At 36.9% G+C, this 27861-nt stretch overlaps 1 protein-coding gene across 2 annotated transcripts in view; it reads left to right on the top strand.

The window, feature by feature from the left end:
- The first annotated feature begins 10430 nt into the window (after positions 1-10430).
- FAM49A (family with sequence similarity 49, member A) overlaps positions 10431-27861 on the top strand; it is an 18878-nt gene continuing 1447 nt past the window's right edge. The window contains exons 1-9 of one of the 2 annotated variants that reach the window (XM_010145992.1): positions 10431-10506; positions 19937-20058; positions 20942-21047; positions 22062-22198; positions 22283-22360; positions 22623-22739; positions 22835-22914; positions 24936-25062; positions 27515-27585. In XM_010145992.1, coding sequence (XP_010144294.1) covers positions 10437-10506; positions 19937-20058; positions 20942-21047; positions 22062-22198; positions 22283-22360; positions 22623-22739; positions 22835-22914; positions 24936-25062; positions 27515-27585 — 908 coding nt within the window. In that variant the 5' untranslated portion in view covers positions 10431-10436. Of the gene's footprint in view, positions 10507-10698; positions 10772-19936; positions 20059-20941; positions 21048-22061; positions 22199-22282; positions 22361-22622; positions 22740-22834; positions 22915-24935; positions 25063-27514; positions 27586-27861 lie in introns of those variants that run through there. The other variant, XM_010145991.1, reaches the window with a different exon arrangement.

The raw sequence follows: 27861 nt of genomic DNA, 5'->3' as shown, positions 1-27861 counted from the left end.
GTCTGCGGGCTGCGCTGCCGGCCGTACGCGTCTGCCTCGCAGGAAACCCACACAGAGGATTGAAGGGTTGTCAAAACAACGGTACAATGTCCACTTTTGTGCGCGTGTTTAACTTCGCGCACACGGCTCGACAATGCTCTCGCTTTCTTTGTATAAAGGGCCTCTGTGCGCCTGTGCATCTTGTAATGGGGAAGGGCGCAGAGCGTGTCGTAAATGGGCTTGTGAATAATCGCCATCCAGATCTGTCAATTAGCTAAAAATAGATTTTATAGCAGAGTAGTAGAGTATAAAGTCACTACTGTGCATCAGTTTTATTGTCTTAATAAAAAGTTACTCTGCAGTTTTCACTGCTGATTTAGGACTAGCTTCCAGTAGCGATTTAAATTAATTATTACCATGAAGCCTGTCAGGGTCAGTATGTTTTTTTAATTTTCGTTTACACTTAGGAGAAACCTAATTTTTAATTACAGGGATGGTTTTAATTCAGCAAGATCCGCAGTACTCCTTCCCTATTTCTCATCTTAGGCAAATAGCAAACCTGCTAATATACAGAAAAAAAGTTGCAGTGTTTTTTTGCAGCTCGTGTTGGGGCACAAAACCTTGTTCGGCATTCTGTGTAAGTAAAACACATTATTTGAAAATAGATTTACTGAAGAATGTGCTTCTAAAAGTATTAGGCACAATGCAAAATTAAGAATATGTTTACATGGTTAAGAGGGCTAACGTGCTTGCCTGTTAACTAGCAAGGCAGACCATGTTGCAGAAGAAGGCCATGGACCCGGTGTGCCCCTGTATGTTTTAATGAATTGAGTGTCTAATATGGAAGAATGGGCGGTAATAAAATATCAGAAGGGATTAAAAGTGACAGAGAGCTAATTAAGAAAAAAGGAGGAGTTTTACTGGAATTTATGCTTTTCTGTAACTCTTGCATAATCACAGATTAGTCTAGTGTTTTGGAGAGAAACTGTTCTTGTTCAACATTCAGTCCCCTCATCTTTTAACATGACTATGAGAGCAATCTTTGAAAAATTCTGGAGGTTAGTAACTTTTTTTCCCTGCTTTATGTTTAACTTACAGTCCAGTATAATGATTAAATATTTTTTTTTCCTCATCCTTTCTACTTACCAGTCCATCTGCATTTGTGGGACTGATTTAGTTTTTTCCTCGAGTATTTTATGTTTGTGTTTTCTGAATTTCTTCTGGAAAATATCTCCGGTTTATCAAAGTGATTTTGAATTATGATCCTATTTTCCAGAATATTTTAATTCCGTTCTAGCTTTGTGCATGTTTAAAAGGGTATTTTCTTCTCTATCTCTAATCAAAAGTATTGAACAAAACCAGATCTGTACAACAGGTACCAGATACTGTTTAAAAATATCATCCCTTTTTTGCCAACAAACTACTGACGGCTACTTCTTCAGATTTTCAGTGTTGCAGCAAATTTATGGTACTAAATAGCATTTACCCTTTTCTCATCTCAAGACATTTGTCAAAGCTCCCTGCTTAATATATTTATTTACTTCAATTCTCCATATCCTTAAACAGGCGTATTGATTTCTAAGTCTCTATTTTGTCTGTTTTATCCATTGGAATAACCTATTGTGTATTTTTTTAACTGTTGAGTTTTCTGCACTCCCTCATCCCTGAAATCAAGTTTCCAAGAGACCTGTTCTTCCAGATATCTGAAATTACTGAAACTGCTTTTTTGAAATAACAATCTTTAGTTTGCTGTTTTCTACTTGGTTAGTAACCTCTGCTGTCATTAATTAATTTCTCCTGTATTTCCTATGCAGTTAGTTGCCCCCGTAACTATCAATTAAGTATAAAATAGCCATTCCTCTGGCAAACTCCTCTTTCTTCTAGAAGGAACAGTTATCACTCCAGGAGCTTCTACAGATAAATGGTTAATGAACCCTCCTGACACTTCTTGCCCAGTTATGTTACTCAAATGCCTCCTCCACAGGGCAGCAAAACCTCCTTTACCACCTTCTTGGGATTAGGTGGTCTCTCAGATCACTGGCTTGGGAAGATACCTGTTCTTCCCTCGTATACCCTCCCCCACAAAAAACCTATGTATTATCCTTCAGTCTATTTTACAGTGGGGTTTTTTTGTTTGATTGGTTTTTTCCCCTAGTGGAACTCTTGCTATTTCCATCAACGACATTGTAACACAAATTGGTCAGTAAGTTTTCTTATTTTGTGTAAAGATACATTAAATAAGACCACTATTATACAAATGTAAGTATTTTAATAGCAACTAATCCCTACAAAGACCCATTTTTCATCTTTTTTTTCCTGAAATCCTGAGCTACCGATACATACAGTCAGCCACAGCTATCTTAATTCCAGTAATCGTGATGTTTCTTTGATGAGAATTAATTGTCTGCTTAGTACTTTAAGATATTGTTTGACTTCTCTCCCCTTTTACAGAAAAGAATACTTGTACAGACTGCTTCAGATCCATATCTTACAGATGATTACCCTCCAAACCAGAAATACAAATTTAGCTGGCAAAATACATTATGTTCTATATAACGAGACTTTCAGAGTGGATCACTAGCAAATACACAATAAGAAATCCAGTCACTGTGGGATTTGTGTCTGGCTTGACTGAGATTAGATGTGCCGTTTTGGCATTTAGGTATTAAAAAGAGTAGCAAAGTAGATAAAGAACAAGTTCAACATGCAAAGACTTATTGCCATATCAACTGGCACAAGAATTACCTTGAAAATAAAATCACCCTGAGGAAAGCCTTTACCATAGTTGCATGAAGAACTAGATTATGAGAGTTTTCATCTGTTTTTTTTCAGACACTTGCACTGGATTTTCTGTGAGCACAGTACAAAACATTTAGTAAGGTGCAGTCCGAAAGCTGAATAATTGGCAGTCGTTAACAAGCAGAAAGGAGAAGCAACAATTTTTTCTATTTCTGAGTTTTCTCCCGAGAGTTCTGTTTCTGATTCTCTATCTAAGAATGTATATTACCAATAATAGAGTTTTTTCACTTATCATATCCAAAAACATTAAAACCCAATACCTTTTCAGATGCCCAAACCTTAGATTTCCAAAATTGAGTGTGTTCTAAGGTGGTTTATTTCCTTTGTCATTATGATTTTGGTGAGAGAAGACAAGGACAAGGAAATTCTAAGTAGAAAAGGGTGATGTTGTTGCTCTTCTCTTAGAGTTTCGAAGAACTAAGTCAAACTCCACCTGGAAAAAAACGAAGTGGTTTTGTTCTGAAGAAAGAAGTACTTAAACTACCCATACTTGTTCTGTTTTGATTAAAGGCGTCTCTCTCCTGTGTATCAGTTTGGTGAACATTAGTATCCTGCTTTGCTTAGCTAACAGCATCCATGGATAGAAGCTCCGTTTATTGTGTACTGCGAAGTTGTGCCTCGTGTTTGTGTATAAGCATGTGCATGCAATGCCATAGTCCAACTAGGTTACTGAGTGTACAGATCAAAGTGCAACGGTGTTTTCTTAGTTTCAAATACAATTTTATTCTAATTATTTAATCAGCTTTCATTCTGTATTTTGTGTTGGGGTTTGGGTTTGTTGGTTTTGTTTTTTAAATTATGACCGCTGCATCAGAATCCAGATACTTTGGTCGCCGGGTTTTCATCCTTTCATGATGGCTTTTGTGACATTAGACACTTTGAAAATACATAGGAGTTCTGTTCAAAGTATGTTCAGGTGTGAGGATTTGCATATAGAAAAATTCCTCCCTTGTAAGTTCATCTGAGGTAATCCTTTTTTTATACCTTTTGATTTTAGTGAAACCGCGAGCCAAGCTCTTTAATCCTTGGGGCTACAGGTACTAATATTGTTGGCTAGCTCCTTCAATGTTTTATGATAAGTGAAAAATGCATTCGTCATTACAAAACATTTATTAACACCCTTTGACTTGCTTCACCTTTTTTGTAGGTTTTAACTGTGTCCTGCAATCTGCATATCAGTTAACAGCAAAAGCCCTTGGCTCAAAGCATTGCTCATCTAAGAATCGTAATGAAATAATTGTTCAAAGAGGGAATGATTCTTTTATCTTGGGTTACTTTCACCTTCAGCAACTTTCTTCTCTTATTCTGCGTTTCACTTCTTTTCATCTGTTTTTGGAGTTTAAGGGGTTTCTTGGGGTTTTTTTGTCTGTTTAAGCTTCAGCTGCTTAAGGAATGTGTGGCACTGGTTCTTCTTTGCTTGGGTGTGTAGGTTGCTTCTTGGTGCATCTTCTTATGTGACTGTTACTACATTATGAAAATCTTTACAAATATTGGGGATATTAGAATTGTTTTTATAATGAATATAGCTTGCCCTCTGAAAAGAACTTGGGTGTATTTTTCCCTTACCTATGCCTTGCTAGAGAATACTGTAGGTACTTCACTATGAAATGTCTTCGGGGTTTTTTGCAATCAGCATCTCAAACACCAGTATATTACTATTTTTACTTCTTTTTTTCTTAATATAACAGTATAGTCTTATGCTTATTTCTAAAATAAAGTCCACAGAGGAATAATGCCACTTTTCAAAGCTAACATCTATTTGCATAACTGAGACTATTAAACGTCACTAGTTACATTTCTCTTCGTCAATGCAACCACAGTTTATAAAATTTAAACATTTACCAATAAAACAACTGAACATAATGATGTCACCATATCCATAAAAATATTCTTAACTATAAGAAAATAGGAGAGATGATTAAAAAAAAAATCCCTACTGTGGAGTTTGATGGGGACAAGTACAAGGTGCTGTATAGAAATAGGACTAATGAATTGCCAAAATGCAAGGAAAGCAATAATAAGATAAAACTGTGCAAATAATATTTGAGGGATGTGTAAAGCAGAGTTTTCTGCAAGACATTAATTCCTTCATTATATTTGGCACCATACTTGGACGTGTTTAGAGCACTGTGCCTAAAGTTGAGTGACCCCCCTGGAATTTGGACCCCTTGGAGAGATTTCTGAGAAGGACAGTGAGACTGGACTCACTGTTTCATGATAAAACATGAACTATCATGATTGAGATTAAGGAGTTTTCTGAAGAGCTTTAAGAATAGTTTAGACAAACAGATCTTGCTGCTGCCCTTCCTGGTTTGGGATCTAGATAACCCTACTCCTAACTGCAGTGATTTTATGGCATTGTTGTGAACGTAGAACAGTTCCTTGACTATTCCTAACTCCAGCACTGCACTTTTCGCAGCAATACATTCCCAGTTCCTTACCTGTGGTAAAGCCCGTGCCGTTGCCTGGGGCTTGCAGAACTCCATTCAGGTGCTGACAGTGAAAGGGAGAAGGGGATGTGTGCATGAGACATCCCTGTGGAAGTGCTCCAGCCTTTGCCTGTACCTTCACTCTGTGTTTGATGCTGAGCACTGCAGCATTCCAGTTTTCTCAAAGGTATTCTTACACAAACGTGTTAGTAGATTAGGTAGCTTCAATATGTTTATTGAATAAAAAAAAAACCTCACCCAAAATATTAGTAGCAGTTAGCAAATACAATTTTAAATGATCTTTTATATCTTTCTTCCTCACCCAAACAAGAAACAGTGAGTGACAGAAGTGTTTCCTTCAAGGAAAACAAAGTAGATTATCAAGAAACTGCTGCATTTTAAAATCTTTGTCCATTTTTATTTTATTCCTCAATAGAATAAAACCGTTTTCTGAGTCTTGCACTTCTGCTGTTTTCTTACTAACACCTCATCTTTGTAGGCGAATATCACAATGATTTGGGATCATCTTTTGATCTGAGGGATGTTGAGTTCAGATGGTGGCGTTTTTTTGAAACAATTAATTATTCATGCAGTAAGGTCAGTTCCACTGTTTTAATGACACTGATACGCTTAGTACATTACAGTTTCCTCAGACCACAGACTGGATGCCTGCCGCTCCCCACATAGACGTGCCATTCGAAGTTCTCATTCCTAATCATTTCTTGCCACCCTTGAACTCGGGAGCCTCTGTTTGTCCTGAAACTCCCAGTGGAGCTGCTCATGAGAATGCTCCCAGCCCCACTTCGTTAGGATGAGCTAATGAGTTTAAGCAGTAGATATTTGCTGATCCAGCTCATTTTGACAAAAGCCCTTTAGACTGTGTTTATGTAAGCAGGCAGATTTAGGAAACAGTATCTGGCAAGGAAGCAGTGATGAGCAGCACAGAGCTGAGCTGGTGAACGTGTCCTTTTTCACCAAGAAGAGGTTGAGAGGCTTTGTCTGTCAGTTACACCTTCAGCATAGCTACAGTGCTGTTGGTGGTTTTGCACCGGTATGGATTAAATTAGGCCTGTAAAGGAAGAAGAAATAAATTAGTACGTCTCTAGAAATGTGTATAGTGCTGTAGCTATCGTGTAAATTAATGCGAAACTCCACACTTCAAAATTACGTAATCACTTAAAACAGTGTAAACAAAGGTTTTGAGCTTGAGCATGTTCAGAGAAGGGCAACAAAGCTGGTGGATGGTCTGGAGAGCGAGTCCTATGAGGAGCAGCTGAGGGAGCTGGGGTTGTTTAGTCTGGAGAAAAGGAGGCTCAGGGCAGACCTTATCACTCTCTACAAGTACCTGAAAGGAGGTTGTAATGAGGTGGGGTTTGGTCTTTTCTCCCATGTGATGAATGACAGGACAAGAGGAAATGGCCTCAATTTGCACCAGAGGAGACCTAAGACAGATATCAGGAAAAACTTCTTCACAGAGAGGGTTGTGAAGCATCGGAACTGGCTGGGCGGGGTGGGGGGGGGGGTTTCTACAAGTACCTGAAAGGAGGTTGTAATGAGGTGGGGTTTGGTCTTTTCTCCCATGTGATGAATGACAGGACAAGAGGAAATGGCCTCAATTTGCACCAGAGGAGACCTAAGACAGATATCAGGAAAAACTTCTTCACAGAGAGGGTTGTGAAGCATCGGAACTGGCTGTCCAGGGAGGTGGCGGAGTCCCCATCCCTGGAGGTGTTTTGAGAGGTGTGTGGATGTGGTGCTGAGGGGCATGGTTTAGGGACCCAGGCAGTGCAGGGTGAACAGTTGGACTCGATGATCTTAAAAGTCTCTTCCAACCAGATGATTCTGTGATTCTGTGAAGCAGGGTTAAGAAGCATTTGGATATGCAGTGTTTAGTTGAAAATACCCAGTTTGTGAACATTTACTAATCTTTGAAAACTGGATTTCATTATACTATAAGTATGTATTTCAGATTATTTTAAGTATATGTATATAAAATTCATGGCAGATTTGGAGGTTTGCATTTTGATTTGTTTGGGGGGGGGATAGTATTGTATTTATCACAATTCAGAAATAAACTAACTCATTTAGTGGGTGAGAAGGAATTTATTTTCCCATCCTAGATAAAGCCTCTAGAATGTCAAAACTAAATGGGCGAAATTTTAGGAGTCAAGTGATGTGTTAGAAAACCAGCCTCTGTTATTTCATTCAAAGCTCAACATTTTTAAATGCACTACTGAATAATGATAAATAAAATGTAAAATACTGAAATCTACTTTCTTGTTCATTACTGATTTTAGGGTTTATTTATGTCTGTGTGCCACTAGTTAAATATTGACCATCAAAAATCTAGTAATGAGCTTTAAGCTGTCAACAGTAGCTTCGAAAGTATTTTCTATATGCTTAGTAGTATCTTGAGATAAGCATTAATGGTTTGGAAGACAGTAGAAAACATGAAAATGTATTTTCATGTCAGCGTGTCATTTTTAAAGCATAATATTAAAAGTTGGAATTTTGATGGAATTGACGACTAAAGAAAAGCTGCTATCATTTAGGAGTGCTGCAATGACGGTGATTTTATATATGCAGAGTATCATTTCAACATTTAAACTGATTTTACAGTAAGTAAAATGCTTTCCAGTTTAATGGAATGCAATTTTATGCTCTTAAGTTAAACCTTTCTGATTTGCTTCTGTGCATCAGCTGTTTATCTGCACTTCTGTTGCAACCACAGTACATATACTGACCTGTTCAGAATTTATGTCACTAGTTACTTTGAAATCTCGTTGAAAATTATCCTGCAAGTGACTGGCAGTTTCTGAAGTTTGAAGTAAATTTATTAGAGTTTTCAGGGAAAGTCAGTCTGGAAGGTCCAAGTACTGGGAAGCAGCAAGCTATACAGAATATAATAATTCAGTTTGTGGTAAGAAATTATGTTTATTAGCACTTCCATTAAGATGAGGGTTGGCCTTTTAATATGGAGTTAAAAATTTAGTGGTGAATTATGAGTTATAGTTTAAAGTGAAAGTTTCTTGGAATTAGATCTCTCAGGGTTTTTTTTTTTCTAGGAAACCATAAAGAAATTATTTCAAATCATGAAGAAGTAAAGCATGCTTAGCAGCTACCTAAACCATATGTTCCAGATGTCGATGTTGAATACCACTTTTTTGGGGAGTATAAAGTTTGTGGCAGGGTTCTTGTTTCATGCTTGTGACCTGAATAGCTGAATGAGTTTCTACACAGAGATTGAAGGAGAGGGGAGTAAAATGAAAAACAAGCTGTGAAATATAGTAAAAGTTCAGGAAAAATACTCGGAGATCTCCAGAGCTGTGATGTGTAGTACTTCAGTAAGAAGGATCAGAAGCCAGAGCTTGGGCACATGACCTCAAGCTACTCAATGCAAATGGGGGAGCATATTCTCAGGTTCTTGGCAAAAAAGCTTCCTTGCTGTTCGAAGCATGCTATCATCTAAAGCAGTCTCTGGATACAGTGCTAACTTTGGCAGTAGAAGAAATGGTTGGATACTCTCTGAAGATTGAAGGCAATGAGGTAAGATATGGCTTAAACCAAGTTGAAAGTGAAGAATCCAAACTGAGTCAGTAATTTGGATTGTGATAGTATTTTATAATAATGTAAATTGTTTCTGTCAAGGTTATGAAAGCAAAATGAATGTATACACATTATCTTGTCCCTCCTACCTGATGCTGATAAAACGCATTATGCCAGTGTCAAATCATTGAGGATGCAAGTTTTAATGCTGTATAAAGACTGTTTTGCTCTGTTTGCATGTTTTTTCCCTTTGTAGGCTAATCAGAAAGTCCGACTCAGTTCATACAGTATAGATCTTCTTCTGAAAGTAAAATTAAATTTTTCCCTGCATATAAATGGAAGTAACTTTATGAATAATGATGAATGTTTCTTGTTTTGTATATGCAAGATGTTGCTAATTGTAAAGGGCTTGACAGTCTGCTCACTGGATTTGTTCTGGAGAGAAAATTTTGAAGAAGTATTTAATGTAAAACAAATCTATTTGTCTAACAAAACCCTGATGTACATGAAGATGCATGCTCTGATCAGTTTGTTGATAGGGTGATGATACTGTTTCTTCAGTAATGGTTGAGGGAGAAAAAAACTTTGTCTCCTCATGTGGAGTATCAGCCATGTACATGCTTAGAATAATTCTTTTGTGGTCTGATTTCCTAAGTGGGAAAAGAGTTAAACTGAAAAATAGATGAGCTTCAGATGTGAGCCCCAAGAACATGAGAATATTTCTTTGAGGCAAAAATCAGGTTTTTTCAATCTGAGTTTTAAATCTAAAATTACATTTTTCCTCATCCACCCAGGAAGACCTCTTTATCCTTCTGTGTGCTTTTCATGGTTTAATTTTTCTCTCATCTGAGAAGAAGTTTAAGTTTACCCGACAAAGCTATACTTTTACATAGTTTTAGAATAGTGCATATTGCTAACCATTTCTTCAAATCTCCTTCCTTCTTGTCTTCCATAGAGACTTGCTTTTCTGAGAATTGGTCTCTTTTTCTTTAGAGAGTTTTTCATAACTTGAAATGTAAAGGCCTCAAAGATGATAAAAGATAGGAATAACAGATAAAAAGATAAAGTCTGAACCTCTTATTTTTTCTTTTTAAAAAAAACGCATACATTTTTAAACATTAAAAAGAACAACTTTCTAGCTTCTCTTTCTAAGCTTTCTTTTTCTAAGAAAGAGAAGCTAGAAAACTTGTTTCATAAGATAGTATTATAAAAACCTTACTGATTGGAAAAAATTAGATTTTTTTTTCCCTTAAGTGGAGTTATTTTCGTGGAATAACATGAATTTATGCTAAAGAATCCAAATGAAGGGTTGAGACCTCATGTTTTACTCTGGAATGGTATTTAGTAATCTCAAATCCAGCAATTTAGAGCATCTACAAATACAGATACGGTTCTGAATTTGATTCTCTTGCCAAGTAAATAAACTCATAAATGTACTCTGTGAAATTATATTGATGTTTAAATTCCCATTCTTTGAATTATTTCTGTATTTATCCAGAGTCTTACTCTCTCCGTCCCTGCACATAAATATCACAGAATTGGCCATCAAAATGTTTCTCATGATCCAGAACTTGCCAATACATTTAATATATGATGCAGACTGTGTCAAGCCCTTAGTTGTAGTATTCTAAGTTTACGTCTATAACTGTTTACGATTTTGTTGCATTTACTAGGTTTGCTGGGATGGGTAATCTTCTTAAGGTCCTTACCAGGGAAATTGAAAACTATCCACATTTTTTCCTGGATTTTGAAAGTAAGTTCAAACAAATACAAGACAATGAGAGAATCTTTTTCCTGACTTAACAGCGAACTGAGGAAAAACTAAAATCTGATTGCTTGCAGTGTGTATTTTCCAGCACAACCAATCTCTCCAAGTCCTTGTCTCTGCAATCATTTGTTCACTCAGCACTCCTTTTCTCTTCCTTTTCTATTTTTCAGGAACCAAATGGGAAATCTTTTAAAAGTTCTCACTTGCACAGAACTTGATCAGGGGCCAAATTTTTTCCTTGACTTTGAAAGTGAGCAAAGCTTCTTGCCTGGCTTGCCTTCTTTGCTTATTATTTCCTGATAAACTGCATGCGCTTACGCCTCATAAAGCAATTCAAAAGGGATTTGCAAACAAATCAAATTACACTTCAGTTGAATGTTGCTATTTTTTTCATATTTATAAAACCATACAAAATTATTTAAACTCATTCTGAGCAGAGAAGGGGGCAAAAAGATAGATATGCAACTAAAACCTTACCTTGAATTAGTTTCAGAACATTTATGAGCCATTGTTAAATTTACGTGTGAATGAACTTAAGCTCAGATTTCTTTAAAATAGGTTTAACAAGTCATGGTTAGAAAAAAAATTTCTTTATGTTGCTTTCTTGAATTGAAATAGGTATTGGAAATAAAAAGTTGAAAAAATATAAGCCACGGAGATGGCACTATTTTTGTCTGGTTTAGTGATGTTTTAACTGGGGTTATTATAGTTTCTAAAATGTAATGAAGTGGTCAAAGTGTATGTGCTTGATTGCATCTCTCTTAATTGCATGGTTATCAGTTTGCAAAACAGCATTTCACATTCTAATTTCCTTGTCACGTCTATATCTGATTCAAAGCTCTCCCACTTTTACGGGTTACCTGCATGTACCTCTAGACATTGTCTTGAATACTGGTCATCAAATCCTTAAATATGGGTTTAATCTTACTTCACTACTTATGTGAAATGCTTTTTATTTAAGATGCTAACAACGTGATGATGTTTTGTCTCTTAATACCTTTATTCTAAAAAAGGAAAAGCCAAGAAAAAAGATTTCAGAGAAACCGATGTTTTTAAAATAACTTAGTTTTCAAGTGTGGTTTAAGAGAGAATTTTGGGTCTGTAGGCACACATTTTATCATCTTGAAATAGTTTTCTTGAGTTATTTCTTCCTGAATTACTTTCCTGAAAAAAAGTTATTGAATGATATGAGACTGTGTGTGTTTATGCACTCTGAAACACTAGTTCAAAAGTCATTTAAACACATATTTAAATCTCATGAAATTGTTCAAACATGCTTTCTTGGATGAGAGATAAAGTATATAACTTTGCACATATCTTAATCTTCTCATCTAGATCTTATTTACCTTATTATGGAGAATCAGTTTTAAATGGTGAAAAAAGTCAATTGGTTAGTGTGGCTTTAGGTGAAAGTACTACGAACCATGTATCCCTTTTTCTCTTCTGTCGACATCATTCGAGAATTTTGTTGTAAACCTGGGATGTCAAACCTTTATCCAAACTACCGTGTTTTGGGGTTTTTTCTATCAAACTTTTGAAGGCATTGAGTAGCGCTCTGTGGCTTTGCCAAGCTATTATGAAGGTTTTCAGCTGCTCTGAGCTTCCAGGTTTATCACCCCGTGGTGATGAACCACGGGGATGGTAAGAAAGTACTCCTGACCCAGGCTGCAGACTTGGTAGTCGGAAGACTTAGGGGAGCAGAGGTGGTAACGAAAGGGGAAAATATTCGTTTTATTGTCAAAGGATGTTTTTTTGGCTTTTGCTTTTCGTTTTTTTTCCAAAAGCACGTTGCCAAGAACTGAATGGGGTGAAGCACCCTTTCCCACAGGAGGTGACCGGTGGTTAGTGCCAGCACATGGGCATACTAGTCAGGCACATCTACCTAGAAAGGAACAAAACTATCATCTCAATTTCCGTGAATTTGATGCTCCTGAGAGAAAGGTTAAAATATTTTACATTATGAAATAAAGTCCTGGAGGTTTTTATGGCCCGAAATCTGTATTGTGCCGAAGGGACGTGACTGACACCTGTAGTTGCTTTGGTCTTATTAGCCATCATATGGTGTAAAAGGCCACTCTTAGTGGCTGTAGATAAGAGCCTGCCTGCGTGCTCACTGGATGTCTGACTTTCTCTGTCCTGAGTTTTCAGTTTGCATTTCTGGATGAAAATGGCCACTGCTGCTGGCCATTCAGAGGATGAGTTGTGTGCTGAGTTGACGTGTTTACTGTATTTCATTATTTGCATCAGCATCTTGCTTTCTAGTTTCTCTGCACTTTTTCATTAGCTGTAAGCTGAAATCTCAAATCTGTCAGCACTACTTCTGAAATGCTTACAAAAATTTTTTGATCTCTTGCCCTTCTTTTTGGTTTTGGGTTTTTTGGGTTTTTTTGTTTGTTGGTTTTTTTGTTGGGTTTTTTTTTTTCTGCTTTTCATTTGGTATGTATTGTACCTGAAAGGAGCGTGTGGCATACTTCCTCCTGCTATCTATACAACGTGCCACTCAAATATTGCTTAAAAAAACCAGAAACAACCTTTTTCCTTTTATGCGGGAGTAGAACAGATGCAAGCTGTTTACATGCCTCAGAAATCAGAGACATTATGGACTGATGTTGGTCAAAAGTAATACAAGTGTTTATCAAAAAAAAAAAGTGGGAAAATAACATTAAGGTGTTAACGTCATTTGACAGCCGATTTAATCTGTGCTGCTCCAAAAGTGTCATCCCATGGGTGATGCTTTGTCATGTAGTCTCATGTCCTCATGCTAGAATTGAAACATGATTGCACCCATCATGATCTATAGCTGTGTGGCAAAATGAACTTGGTAAGAACTAGGTGTTCAAAAACACTCTACCAAACTACCAGCTTACCTCTCTCTCCCACCTACTAAGTACTCTTCCCGTCAGGGTGCTATGGATGCTGGCATGGTTGGAAGAGTGCCAGCAGTGGTACATGAATGGAACAGAAATGCAGGAGAGGATAGCAAGTAGCTGTACAGATTTAGATATCTTGGGTTAGTCACAAAGCTCTACACAGTAAGATCAGCACAGCAGGTTTTTATTTTATTGTTTTCCCTTGTTAGGAAATTGACTGCCCAGGAAAGTGGTGGAGTTCCCATCCCTGGAAGTGTTGAAAAAACATGTAGATGTGGCACTGAGGGACTTGTTTTAGGGACTCTGGCAGTGCAGGGTGAATGGTTGGACTCGATGATCTTAAAGGTCTCTTCCAACGAGATGATTCTGTGATTATCCTTAATTAATACACATTTTATAGCAAGGTGTTGTAAGGAAGATTTGTTCAGTGCAACAAAAATGAATTTATTTCTTGTGGCTTGCTGTTCTCCAGGGCAGAATTCTGTTTTGATGAAAAATTTGGAAAATTGCATTATGGAGTTTTGTTTGTTCGTTTTAAAATATACTTAATTACAAATTGTTTTTCATCAGTTGCATGCTTACTTTTCTGTTATATATTTTTCACCAACCTGATTTTTTCGTATTTATCTTCAGTCCCTCCAATATGTCCCTTCCATGCAATTCTTGGGGGATTAAATGGGCAGGTGGAATTAGAAACAAACACTTAGAAAAATTAAATTTTCTCACCTAATTCAAAGTTACAGTTTCTTTTCAAATTCCGCATTGTGCTATATTTGAAAATGGAGAAGAATCAGGAAAGAAAAAAGTTTTAAAATGTCACTTTCCAGTTGCTGGGGGTTTTTTTTAATAGCTATCTTAATTTTTCCCTAGAAAAGTTTAGGTTACCAAAAAAAAAAAAGTTTAAAATTATCTATTTCCCCCCTTTTCTTGCAGTTGTCTGTCTCATCAGTTGCAATTCTTAAGACACCTTTTACTGGTGTTATTCTTCATTCCAAACCAGGAGCTGAGTTTGATAACTCCCTGGTCATACTTGAAAAAGCTTGAATCCAGCATTAATTTCAGTTCATGTTGTATAGCAAAAGCAGTTCTGCATGCTCTCCTGTATAGGGTTATGCAGTTACTCTGGATCTGTGCGAGGAAAACCAATTTGAAGATCCATTCAGTCCAGCCTTGAAAGCAGACAGGGTCAAATGGGAACTGTCGTAACTTCAGTGAGTGATATGGATATGGAGAACAGTGTTCTCCTCTGTAGGTGAAGAAGTCTTTTCTTTGAGGTGAAATGTGAACTATATGCATTCAGCCAAATTACTCTTTTTTTTTTTTTCAAGATTGTCTGAAAGTTTTATGAAAAGAACAAGAACTGCCTCATTCCCAGAAAGTGAACTGTATTGCTTTCGGTGTGGGTATTCTTGATCAAAGTCCTACATATTGGATTTGATTATATAACACTTACTTTACCTTAAGTCCTTCTTAGCTCTGAACTTGAAAATAATGTCAGGAAGAGTGAGTGTATGGCAAGTCTTGAGAGTCTGTGGATTTCAGGAGCCCACAGAGCGAATTCTCTTGAAATTGATTTTGTCAGTTCAAGAACTGATTTGTTCTTTAGATGTTGGCCTTGTTTAAATTAGCTACAGGTAAATGAGTTCGGGGTATTTGAGGCTCTTTCTGTAGCATCTCTTCCACAGAAGAGATTTTTTTTTTGCAGAAAATCTATTGTCAAATTACTGCTGCTCATAGGGAGCCTTTTTCAGGCAAGGTAAACAAACAATTCTGCGTGATTCTTGGAAATAATTTGAAGGTTGAAGTAATGATGATTTGCTAAAGCTTATAGATTATTGGAAGGAGGTGTCCTTAAGTGACACCTTCTGTCCCATCCTCTCCTTCCATACAAATACCTTTTGTAAGGCCAGACTCTCTAACCTTACCCTCAGCAAGTTCCCTTTTTTCCTAAATGTTAGCTAGGTGGACTTGCTACCCAGCAAGTCCAAGGAATTAATCCTCCCAAGAATCAAGGACACTTACTTTCTGGGATTCTGGCCCTCTCCATTCCCAGAAAGATTGATGAAAATTTCGGTTATCGTTGTTCATGTATGATTAAAGGTGTCTATTATTAGAACATGTCTGGCAGCAGAGCAACTACCCACTTTTTGTGCAGTAGGGTAGGAATTAATAACCTCGCTCCACAGGCAGCAAGGCTGGAGATGTAATCTGTATCCAGCCTGTGGGAGGGTACACTCTGGTCTCTGGCGCTGCAGTGAGTGCTCTTAGCGAGAAGCTATGGCTCAGTCAGAAGGGGGCTGTCCACTCTCTGTCTACCATGGAGCTGAAGCCTGGCACTGGTATCCCTGCCATGGTACTTGTGTCCATAGCAAGTATTAACAATTTAAGGAGCTTCACTTTGTTTTAGCTAGCTTAGAAAGGGTGAAGTTCAGAAATCCAGTGTAGACTGGACTGGATACTGTTTCCACCTAATAATATTCTTTTTCATGGCTGGAGTATGGCAGGTTCTGATACCCTCTAAAATACAGTATTCACTGTGGTTGAAAGGCGTTTTGTCTTTTCTAAGGACATAACCTAGCTTTTCATCTAATTTTGTCCCAGATTGGAATGGAAAAAATCATTGTCATGGTGACAAACCTGAAATAGGACTTTAGAATTGTACAGTAAAATATGTGTACTACTCCCTAACTTGCTGTCAGTGACTGGTGGAATCATTGGCCACTGCCAGCAGTGGACAGGACAAGAAAAGCTGAAAGCAGAGCCTGTAAGACATCGTATTTTACTCGCTATCCTTTTGCTAGGCTGTCAAGGGTAGGAGGTTATGATGTGGTTTTGGCAAATATAATTCCACATTCACTGAAAAGCAAGCAGTAACCAGCTTCAGATGGAATCCTCTTAACCTGCAGTCGGTTTGGCTAAGGGTGGAGTAAAGTTCTGTGCTTTTGATCTGCATTTCAGATACAGGAGTGTGTGGGTTGGAAGCACTTCTTTTAGTCCTGTCTTGTTATCTCTTCATAAAAATTAATTACTGAGGTATTGTTTTACTTGATTTTGTATTGGTAAGGGCTTCATATCTTTTTTATATTTAATCTTCCTGTCAGTACTAATGTCTTACCCTACGCAGCAGTTTCTGTGGTTTTTCTAATGCACGTGGTAAAAGAATAAGGTAGATAACTTGTACTATTTGGCATTTTTTTGAAACAGATGACAGATATTTTTCTAAGAAAACGATGATTCCACCTTTGCACCCTGCCACGCACCTGAAATACTTAATGCATCCACAAATGGATTGTAGTGGGTCCAGCCTTCCTCATTTTGGTTTGTTTTTTTTTTTTTATGAAATCTGAAGCTGCATCCAAAACATGGAATAAACCATGTGTAAAGATGAGAGAGCATTTGTTCATTGAATGGATGAATTATCTCTCAGTTATTTCTGATGGAGCCAATGGAATTACATTTCTCTCCAGAGCTAAAATTTTTGCTTTCAAATTGAAAATTTGCTGGTAGACTCTCTATATGGTAGAGTCAAGCCTGGTCTGACTCTTTAATTAATTTCATAGAGGCTTCATTTAGTTGTGAAGTTTAAGGTTCACATTAGAAAAGGGCAAAGGGAGGCAAAAGAGTTTCCTATTTCGTCTTGTTAATGACCGCATATTCTAAATGCTAATCACGAGTACTCTAAAATCTCGGACTTGAAATGCAGTAAGACTGGTGGTTATGATTACTTATTAATCAGAGGACTTGCATTCGATGTGAATTAGTCAATATTTATAAATGACCTCAAACTGCTTAAGCACGTGCTGGTTCTCTAGTGGTATGGGGATAAGAGATGAGTGCTGCCAAACAGCGATTCCACACTGTGATTCAGGAATGGCATTTTTTTACTTAGGACAAAAACACAATCTTTGGTATGGTTGGAATAGAAAACCAATTTTAAAAGCCAAAATCTGTCATGAAAAAGTCTGTATTCCTTTTAGCTATTGTTGCTATTATCACTGTTGTTGTTGACAGCATGATGACAAGATGAAATATTTTTCAAAGTGATCGATTACAGGTATTTTAGCTGACCATTTTTGGCAAAGTCTTAATGAAAAATCCCTTTTGAAACGTGGCCATGGTCTTATCAGAACATCTGTTTGCATAACATATTTCATAAGTAAGATGCATGTTGGTTTTTTTTTTAAAAAAGCCTGAATCATCCTCCCTACTTTTATGTTTAATCTAAACACTTTCTGCATAAATATAAACCGCTTCTGCAAATGCAAGCTAAGCCTGTTGCTCTGTAGCCTTTGCAGCCCTCTTCCTCTCCCTTCCCTTCCTTTCCCTCTCCCACCCGCTACACCTACTTCCCCAAGCACTGGGATACTACAGAAATGAGCTTAGAACCTTTCCCCAACTGACGAAAGATGAATTGGGAACATTTGAAAAAGACTAACAATAAAGGGTGTTACTAAAGGCTATTTTTAAGTCCCCAAGTGCTGAGCAGTCTGTGTTGTTCACATTGCTTGTATTTTTTAAAGCAAATAAATTATATAAAGTAACTTAAAAGTACCTTGTTAACCAACCCATGCTTCAGGTGTCCTGAATGTGGAAAATTTGCACTCATTAACTGTACTAATAAGTTACTTATTATCTCTTGTGTCTTAACATTCACTGAAAATGTTATTGTAATTAACTTTTAGTTAACTATTAAAATATAGATACTGATTTATAAGTGACTCCTACCTTCCCCCTACTCTGTTGTTCTACAGTACGTAACTGTTTAGCAAGATTACCACTGTCTTCGCTAAACTCAGAAGCATTTACTGTTTTGTTTCTGGACCACAAGGTGACAGTCTCTTTACGGTGTATACCTGAGATTTCTTGCAGCTTGGAGAAAGAACCAGTCAGTAACACTGTAAACTTCATGTGACTAATAGGTCGGTTCAACAGCCACATCCCAGCTGGGATTTTACTGTTTGGGATAGTTTTTTCCCTTTGGTGCTCCTTACCCTCGCTTTTTGAAAGGTAGTGGAATTTTTTAGTTCTGTGAAATATTTTGGATATAAAACCCAGCTGAGTAAGCCCAGCTTATTCTTACTTTCACTTGTTCTGTCTTTTAAACAAGATTGGGGAAAACCTCCAGAATAAACAGAAAGTCAAATCAGTATTGTTTCATGTGCTCAGTCTCATGGGACTCATGGTAACATAGGAATATAGGAAAGATTTTAATTTTTAATTTCTTCAGAGCTACGGACATGTAACTCTCAGGCATTTTGTAAGCCATTCATTTATGCAAGGTCCATTGATAACTTGACACATTTAAACCAATTACCTAACCTGAAACTCACGGAGAGAATGCCTGCACTTTCCGTACTCTCCAAGGTGAACTGGTTCATTTGTTTCTAATGGAGGGTGAGTAAATGAATCCTGCACTGATATATGGATGGAAAACTGTGTCTCATTTCTTAAGAAGACTAAATAGAAAATGTATTTTTAGTATTTCTTGTCTATTAATATAGATCCATGTGTAGTAGCTCTTGCTGATCAGTGAGTTTGGAACTCAAGGTATCTCATTGCTTTTAATTCAGACAAGTAGTCCTCAAGTCCTAAGAATCACCTTCAAAGTATTTTTCCATAAAAATTAAAATTGAAGCTAATACAAATTTAAGGGAGGAAAAAAAAAAAGTTGTGTCTTTGTAGAAACCTGCTGGGACAATGTGATTGCTTCTACAGATACTTACTACAATTCTATATGTAGGTCATCCAGTCTTTAGTCATTGCCCATCATCTTTATGTTTTAAAGCAAAAGAAGGCAGGTCTTTACCTTGTCTAACCAGGGATAATTCCCTGGTGTCACATTGCTGTGAAAAATCCCATTGGATGGGATTTGAATGGGAAAATTGATCTACTTCCAAATGCAATTTCTCTGAACAATAAAGGTCTGCGGGTCACTCCCACCCTGAAAACTGATCGTTGACAGAGCTGAATTTATTGTAGTAGCAGGAACAATCTCTGACATACAGAAGAAAAATGTTTATTTTTAACAGTACTATATCTGTGTTTTACACAAGAAGAAATAAATTAACCTGGATAAGGAAGTCTGGAGGAAAGTCTAAAGTGGCATAATACCCCACTGCTCCATCCACTGAAAGGCCTGATTTTATCCCCAAGCTGCAAGAAAAGTGAACAATTCTTTGTAATTGAGCTGTGGAGCTCATGAAAGAGAGGGATATTTTTACTAAAGGACTGATGCATTATCCTGTTTTCTAATAGCATTACTTTATGATGCTGCTTCAGCTCAAAATGCCTTATTTTGAGAAGAGGCATTATGAGCCAGACTGTACAAAAACTGTACTGTTTTTCCTTTCTTGCTGTAGAAAGTCGAAACTTTGATGTTAGCAGATGGCAGTGCAGTATAATTGTATATAGTAAAAAAAACCACATCAGAATAAAGTTACACATAGTCAGACTGGAAATACTGTTGCTAAGTAGAGTTTAGTAGTCCTGCCATTTGTATTGCAGCTACCTTTTGACTTTGTGCATTTTCCTTTTCTGTTTTTTAGATGCCCAGCCCACAGATGGAGAAAGGGAGGTATGGAATCAGATCAGTGCAGTTTTACAGGACTCGGAAAGTATGCTTGCAGACCTTCAGGCTTACAAAGGAGCTGGACAAGAAATCAGAGATGTATGTTAAAGTTAATGACAGTTCTTTGGAAGCAAAACCAAGCAAAACTCAGTGTGTTCCCTGCTTCTGTATCCAAGCACATTCTATTAATACATTAAAATTGTGTTTAGAAAATATGTTGCAGATTATGTGTAATGTTGAATATAAAGCCCTAATGTGAAATCATTAAATGATGGTCATTGGAACTTCTTTTAGGTGTACCATTAGTAATTTGTAATTATTTTTCACTTTAAGAAACACTTTTTCATACGTTTCATGGTAGAAATCAAAGTTGAGGACACAGGGAAAATAATACTCATGTCAGAAATATACTATAAGAAAAAGTCAAAAATAGTTGTTCTGTGTAAGTGAAAGTATATTATAACCTTACATCCACTTTAGAGGCATCTTATTGTATGAAACTGGTCCCAAAGTACAGTTCCGAGCTGTAACTTAAATTTTTTTCTCAGCTGACAAAACATCCTGTATCAGCTTTGCAGTTACTGTTAATGTGAGCTGTTGGTTCCTTAAGAACCTGAATATATTGAAGGTAGCAAAAGCATCAAAGCTGTAAAAATATTTCTGCAACCAGTAGTCATAAAAAAGGTCTTACCTGGGGCTTCTGCAATAGTTTTGCTCCCCAAATATTATGTTAAAACCTGTTTCTCTGTGTCAGTGGTCCAGTGGAATGAGTAACTTTAAATCGGTATGTTACATAGGGAGAGGGAAGGTGGAAAACACGGTATTTTTGGACTTAGTAATTTCCTGTTCTTGTGCAATGTCTCCTTATTGTTCTATGTTTTACAATACTTACTTTCTAAAACAATGCCGTAGAGAAATTCCAAACCACCTTTTCCCTCTTATTCATGTATCACAGTTCTTTACAGTGATATTTTAATTTCAGGCAATACAAAATCCTAATGATATCCAATTGCAAGAAAAAGCATGGAATTCAGTATGTCCTCTGGTTGTAAGGCTGAAGCGCTTCTATGAGTTTTCGCTCAGATTAGGTGAGCCCTATTCGAGTATGTTTCTTCCTCCACAGACTTTTAAAGGGTTATTATTTTTTGTTTCATATCAACAGACATTTGACTTTAATAACACCTATTAAGACATACTTCTAATCTTAATTTCAAAATGATCATAGCTTATTAGTTTCTTAAAATAAATCTGTATTATCTAAATAGAGTAAAAGCAAAGAATGTGGTAAACTGTTTAAAGTTTTATTCTGGTACCTGCCACTCTTCTGCATTTCACCCCTCCATATCATACTAATGCAATTTATATTTTGTAGCTTGGACCTTTCAGAGTTTTAAAAGGAACATAAACCAATAATACTTTAGACTTCTGAAAAACAGGGATAACAAAGGGAGAAGAGTATCAATAAACTCTCTCACAAGGTGAAAATGCAAAGTCAAGCATGTTTTACATTGACTTTGTCATCCTACAGGCCCCCCCAAAAGTGACATCATTACTCCTTGAGTTAGGACTCTGGAAGAGAATCACTGTGCAAAAATGTGTGTGTGGAGTGGGAACGCTCCCAATGCAAGGGAATTCTTCTACAACATCCTGCTTACTAAGTGCTTTCACTTTCTGAGTTATGCTGGTAATTATAGCTGTGGGAGCTGAATTACATTGCTGTCAGCGCCCAAGAGTACGCTTTTAGTAACAAGAATAATCTCTGTACTGAGTTGATGGCTAATTGGGGAAGATGAAAGAGTTGAATATCTGAATGCAAGGGAAGTAGTTTTTCTAGAATTTTCAGTAAGGAACCCAGATAAAGGGTGATAAAAAAGCAAAAGAGCTCAGGAATACAAAATGGAGAGAAAATGGCAGAGAGCCTGAAGAGGCAGGTGTCTGTGACTAATGTTTCTCACCTTAGAGATGAAAGAAGCAGCATTTCTATTGGGGCTCTGCATGTTTCGAGGGTTCCTTCCCTTCAAACAAAGTATATTTAGATACTTAACCTAAAGCTTTGTCATAATGTGAACTGAATAGAATTTGTGCTTCTGTTTTTTATTCAGAGAAAGCCCTGCAGAGCTTATTGGAGTCCTTGACATGCCCACCTTATACTCCAACTCAGCACCTCGAACGGGAACAGGCTCTAGCAAAAGAGTTTGCAGAAATTTTACATTTTACTCTTCGCTTCGATGAACTTAAGGTTAATAAAGTCTTTTAATACATGCTGATTTTTACCACGTATTTTGAACCAAAACTGAATATTTCCTACTTGTCTTCCTTGAAGATGAGAAACCCAGCAATTCAGAATGACTTCAGTTATTATAGACGGACAATAAGTCGCAACAGAATAAACAACATGCATGTAAGTAAATAAAATCTGATCTGCTGTTCACACTGGGGTATTTACCAGTATGCATTTATACCATTTGTGGCTGTGTTTTTGCTTTTGTTTTGCGACCTGTCATGTTCTCTCCTTCACACTAAGTTAATCATCAGTCCGCATGAAGTGATTCGAGCTCATGCAGCAATGTGCTTGCTGACATGAGCGTGTACTGTATCTTTTTCTTGCTGCCGGCAAGATTTTAAAGACTTTTACTGACTATATTTTCTTATGTTTTCATCAGCTAGATATTGAGAATGAAGTAAACAATGAAATGGCCAATAGGATGTCGCTGTTTTATGCAGAAGCCACACCAATGCTGAAAACACTCAGTAATGCAACTACACATTTTGTATCAGAAGTAGGTAATGGGGGAGAAAAGGTCTAACACAGACATTCTTGATTTTAATTTTACAACATGGTTTACTGAACATTGGCTCTCTTTGACCCTTCTAGAACAAAACATTACCGATTGAAAATACAACGGACTGTCTAAGTACTATGGCTAGTGTATGTAAAGTCATGTTGGAAACACCGTAAGTTTTACCTTAAATCTTGGGGGTTTTTGTATGAAAGCATTTGTACTGTATTTTAAATAGCCACCTGGGGTAAACATAGCTTTTTTTCCAAATCAATTCCTGTGTGTTTGCCTTAAGTTGTTATCAATTGTATAGAAAGCATAACCTGGTATTAGAAAGCCTTGCTTCCTATTTTAACCACCTTACGATATTTTTCATGAATCATCATTGAGTTTTGTTAGGGAGAGCTTACCTGGTCAGCCTTTTTTTTTTTTTTCCAAAAAAAGATTGAAATATAGCTGTAATCTTAAGCACACAGGCTGCAGTGTCCAGCTACTGTCTGTTGATTGCCCACGCTGCTAAGTTATTAGCATGCTTAGGGGCTAGATTTTGTTTCTTCCAAGTAGTGCTTTTGCAAATGAATCACGGGTACTATACTGGGGATCATGTGAGTAGATCTTTTTTGGATGCAGCCATCTTATTCTGGATATAAGAATGTTCAGCTGTATGGAAACTGTACAATTGCATTGGGAAATGGAATGATTGAGGGTGACAGAGCCCTGGAACAGGCTGCCCAGAGAGCTTGTGGAGTCTCCTCCTCTGAAGACTTCCAAAACTTCCCTGGATGTGATCCTGTGCAACCTGCTCTAGGTGAACCTGCTTTAGCAGAGGGGTTGGACTAGATGATCTCCAGAGGTCCCTTCCAACCCCCAACTTTTTGTGATTCGGTGTGATTCTAGTGTGGATATAGCCAGTGGGGATGCTGTTGTTTAGCTATGCATTTAGTTGAGTATTTTTTAGGTTACAGGTCTCTTTCGTTGGAAAACACATACAAGATAGAGTCAGTGTAGTCTTCCTGTGTTTGAAACGTTTGTTCATGGTGCCATGTAAAGGGTAGAACTCCTGAGGTTATTGTGTTTGTTTATGATAATTCTGGAGAAGTGTACGTAGGAGGTGGATTTTGACTCACAATCCCAGGACATCATAGAAGTAGTAATTGAAAAGTAACCTTCTGTGTCAGTTAATTTTTTGCAAAAGTAGAGAAACAGAAAGTGAGTCATCTGCCAGAATATTATCTGATATTTAGTTCTAATTGTGAGATAATCAAGCATTTTCATATCAAAATGTCTGTAGCCTTCAATCTGTTCATATTGTGATGCTGTGTAAGAATAAGAGTTGAAGTTCGTGTAAGCTGAGAGGTAGTATAGTACAGATTTTGTTGTTTTTAATGATGCGTTTAGGTGAAAAAATCAAGTTTTATATTGAAAATCACTGAATGACAGTAGACATAACTATGTATTACCTACTCAGGATAATATTAGTCAGAAAAATTGTGATAATTTCTGTTTTTCAGGATTTCCATTTTTCTCTACTATAGTTCATTTTTTATTTCCTGGTGCATGGTTTCAGAGATTAGAGCCAACAGAGACTGTATTAACTGTGCCGTTCATATTCTTACGTTGTAACTGAAAAGTCAAAGAAAAACTCTTTGGAGTTAGTTCTGTCCTATCTAGTAGGCCTCCACACTTTAGATGCTCATGGAACCTGGGCTGTTGAAGTTGCTTGTGGACTTGGAAGAGAGAGAGGGAGAGCAATGATTATGATCCACCTAGGTGAAGCCCTGAAGTTACTAGCTGCTGGGATTAGGTTTCACTTAAATGTTAACTGTTTCAAAGTAGGAATTTAAGGAGGTCTTGTTATATTGCGTTGATAAGATTAAACAGAATTATGATCAGTCTCCATTATATTTCATGAACTGTGGAAGTCTTCTGTGAAGCCAACATCATAGATATTTTGCTGAAGTGAGGATCTGAACTATGAAGGGGTATTAGAAGGGTTTTACCTATCTCTATTTGCTTTCTAACCACTCGTCTAAATTGACAAGGACTTACGCAATTCAAAGATCTTTAAATTCGTACTAAGATGCGCCTTCAACTTAAAATACAATTTTAGTTCATATTTCGTGCACTCACAGACTCATTTGCAAAATTGTCCAGTAAAAAGTCAAGTCCATTTATTGCTTTTGTTCTGTTTTCCAGAGAGTACAGGAGTAGATTTACCAGTGAAGAGACCCTTATGTTCTGCATGCGAGTAATGGTGGGAGTTATTATTCTGTATGATCATGTTCATCCTGTGGGAGCTTTCTCAAAGACGTCAAAGATTGATGTAAGAGTGACTTTTCTTTAATACTCTGTAGGTTTGAGAATACTAGTCTGCAGCTTCTTTTCAGGACAAGCTTATGACTTTGTATAAATCATTTTACTTTTGAATGGCAGAATTTAGAATTTATCTTCATCTGTGTACTTTAATGTATCAGCTTGTTTGAAATTAAAATAAGGTCAGTCTCTTTTATTTTATATCTTATTCCAGACACAGTCATTTGTCTGCTTTCCTGCCAACTGTACGGTTACACTAAAATAATTTTGTATTACAGCTATCCTGGAATGAGTTCTACAGTCAATTTTTTATTAGTCATGTAATTTATGCTAAAATGTTCGTCTTTGGCAGTAGTTCTGTTGTAAATAAGCAGATATTTGACATTGTCTCTGCTTTGTCTGAGACCTGAAGTAGCAGAACTGAAATGTTATTGTTGTAATGTTGATAATGAGCCTTCAGTTGGAGCATTAGCGTGACCAGTCATAGGGAAATCAGCCTTATTTTTTCATCTGAGAGATTGCCAGCACACACAAAAAAGTACTCTTACATTTAGATCGTGTTTTTACAAACCTGTATCTCATGCGCCACATCCTTCTGTAGAAAAAAGCTGTGATTCATGAAAAAGATGCTAAGTCTTACCCTTTACAAGAGAGCCTACTTCAAAAGAAAAGAAAAAATATATGTATATTACTGCACTCTGTGACACTGAGTCTTTGTTAGCATATTTCATCTGCACATAGCAGTGTTTTACCTCATCTCCTCTCTGTTGTACAGAGGGAAAGATAGGTCACAAAGAGGTAAATTGATTTGCTCAAGGTCATGCAGCAGATAGAGCCTGGGATTTGAATGCAGACTTCCTGACTGCGAAGTCAGTCTCTTGCCTACAGAGACAACACAAGTGAAGTTTTGATAAGGACCAAATATACAGTGTGCGTACTTTGTTTCTCACATCTGTCCCAAAGCCCTGTAATCTTACAGGAAAGTTAGCTAGATGAAAATGGGAGGCAGGAGATGCATGACTCCGTGTGAGTGCTTGGTCCCAAATCTTAATTCACCTAATTAGTTTAGTGATTATTCTCTAATAAAAAAAAAATCTTGTAATGTTTCAGATGATGAGTTTGTTGTATTGTGGAAACCAATTATTTTCTCCAAACTAGTCACTTCTTAGGAACCATTTCAAGAGAATTTTGGGGGCAGGGGAACAAGTTACCCTTCCTTACTCTTTCAAGACTGGAGACTGTATTTCAAGCTGTTAATTACAGGCTCCTAGCTTAGATGTCCGAACAGCTGCTCTTTTTTGAATGTTTTAGAGGTTCTGATTCTAACAAAAAGGGAAAAGAAAGGTCTGAATTTTTACCCCCTTTGAGTTTGTCTGGTCTGGTCTGATCTGATCTGATGGGGCATGTACACACACTATCCTGAGAATTTCATCTCATCCACTATTTGCGAAGCTAATTTTATCTTCCAGGTAGAAATGAGCCAACTGAGCAGTGATCAGTGACTTTTAGGCTGGTCATTGTGCAGGAGGCTGAGCTACATTTTCAGAATTTTTATTGGCAAATACATGGGCTCCAGTTAAGTACTTCATCATTCACTTCCATAATAAGTCAGAGTTGCTCTTTAGCTGCAAAGAAAATAGATTTAGCACTGTAATCTGACTTAGAAAATTAGCAGGTTCAAATCTTGATGCTGTCATGACTTTATCTGTCGTTTTTGGATTTCTGGATAGCTATTAGTTGGTATTAGTATTCATAGCAATGAGAAGAAGTAGGTACTTCTGCAGCATGATACCTTACATATGAAGGTATGTTCTGAATATCTTAGAGGAATTTCTTATTTCTCTCTATTGCGTAGAGTCCGTATAGAGGGTCAAATGAGTTCTACCTCTGCTTTCTCTGCTTTGTTTCTGCTTTAGTAAAATTTGTACAGAGTTTCAACCTAATTTTTACAGTTTCCACAAAGCTGTTTGTTCAATGTGGTGTTTAAAATCAACATCATGGACTTTGTATCTCAGATTAAATGTGTAACCAATAGTTACGTGACAAATCATAAGTTGTCATCAGTTAAGTTTACAATTAAAAACTGAATACTGAAAATTAATTACTTTGGTGTGCAAACATAAAAATAAAAATCCAAGTTGAAATATCTCTTCTGATAGTTGCTAACAGCAATGACATGGAACTCTTCAAAATCTCCTTTTTAAGCTTATATCAGCTGTTCTTGATAATTTTTTAAGTTGTAATTGGAGAAATCGTGCAAGATAAAATATATACACTTGATATATAATCTACTATCTACAAACATTTATTAAAGAAGTAGTTCTTTATCTTAAGATAAAGAAAGTAGGAAGAAGTTATTAAGTAGGAAGAAACCCCTGCCTGTCTATGGTGAAATTTTTCCTTGTTTTCAGCTAGTGCAATTCATGTATTATTGTTCAATAGTGGCATGCTTCTGTTCCCAGATGAAGGGATGCATAAAAGTTTTAAAGGAACAACCACCTGACACTGTGGAAGGACTTCTGAATGCCCTCAGGTATGTATGGAATAATCAGTTGATTCAGCTTTACAAATTCCTCTTTGTTTTTCTCCCAATCTCTTTATATTGAAGCCTTTTCACCTTAGAATCTTGATTTATTAAGAAAATTGTCCTTTCAGGTTTGCCTTCTAAAAGGCAAACAATACATCAAATGTAAACAATATATCTAAGCTAAGATTTGGTAAATAAAATACGCCAGCATCTAGAGGATTTTAGAGTGAAGAGTAGAATTTGTATTTCTCAAACCATTGATGCTTCCCTTCTCTCTTTCCC

Source organism: Buceros rhinoceros, unplaced genomic scaffold (assembly GCF_000710305.1).
Source record: "Buceros rhinoceros silvestris isolate BGI_N320 unplaced genomic scaffold, ASM71030v1 scaffold42261, whole genome shotgun sequence".
Lineage (NCBI taxonomy): Eukaryota > Metazoa > Chordata > Aves > Bucerotiformes > Bucerotidae > Buceros > Buceros rhinoceros.
Note: the sequence above shows the minus strand (reverse complement) of the source record. Positions and strands in the feature narration are given on the sequence as shown.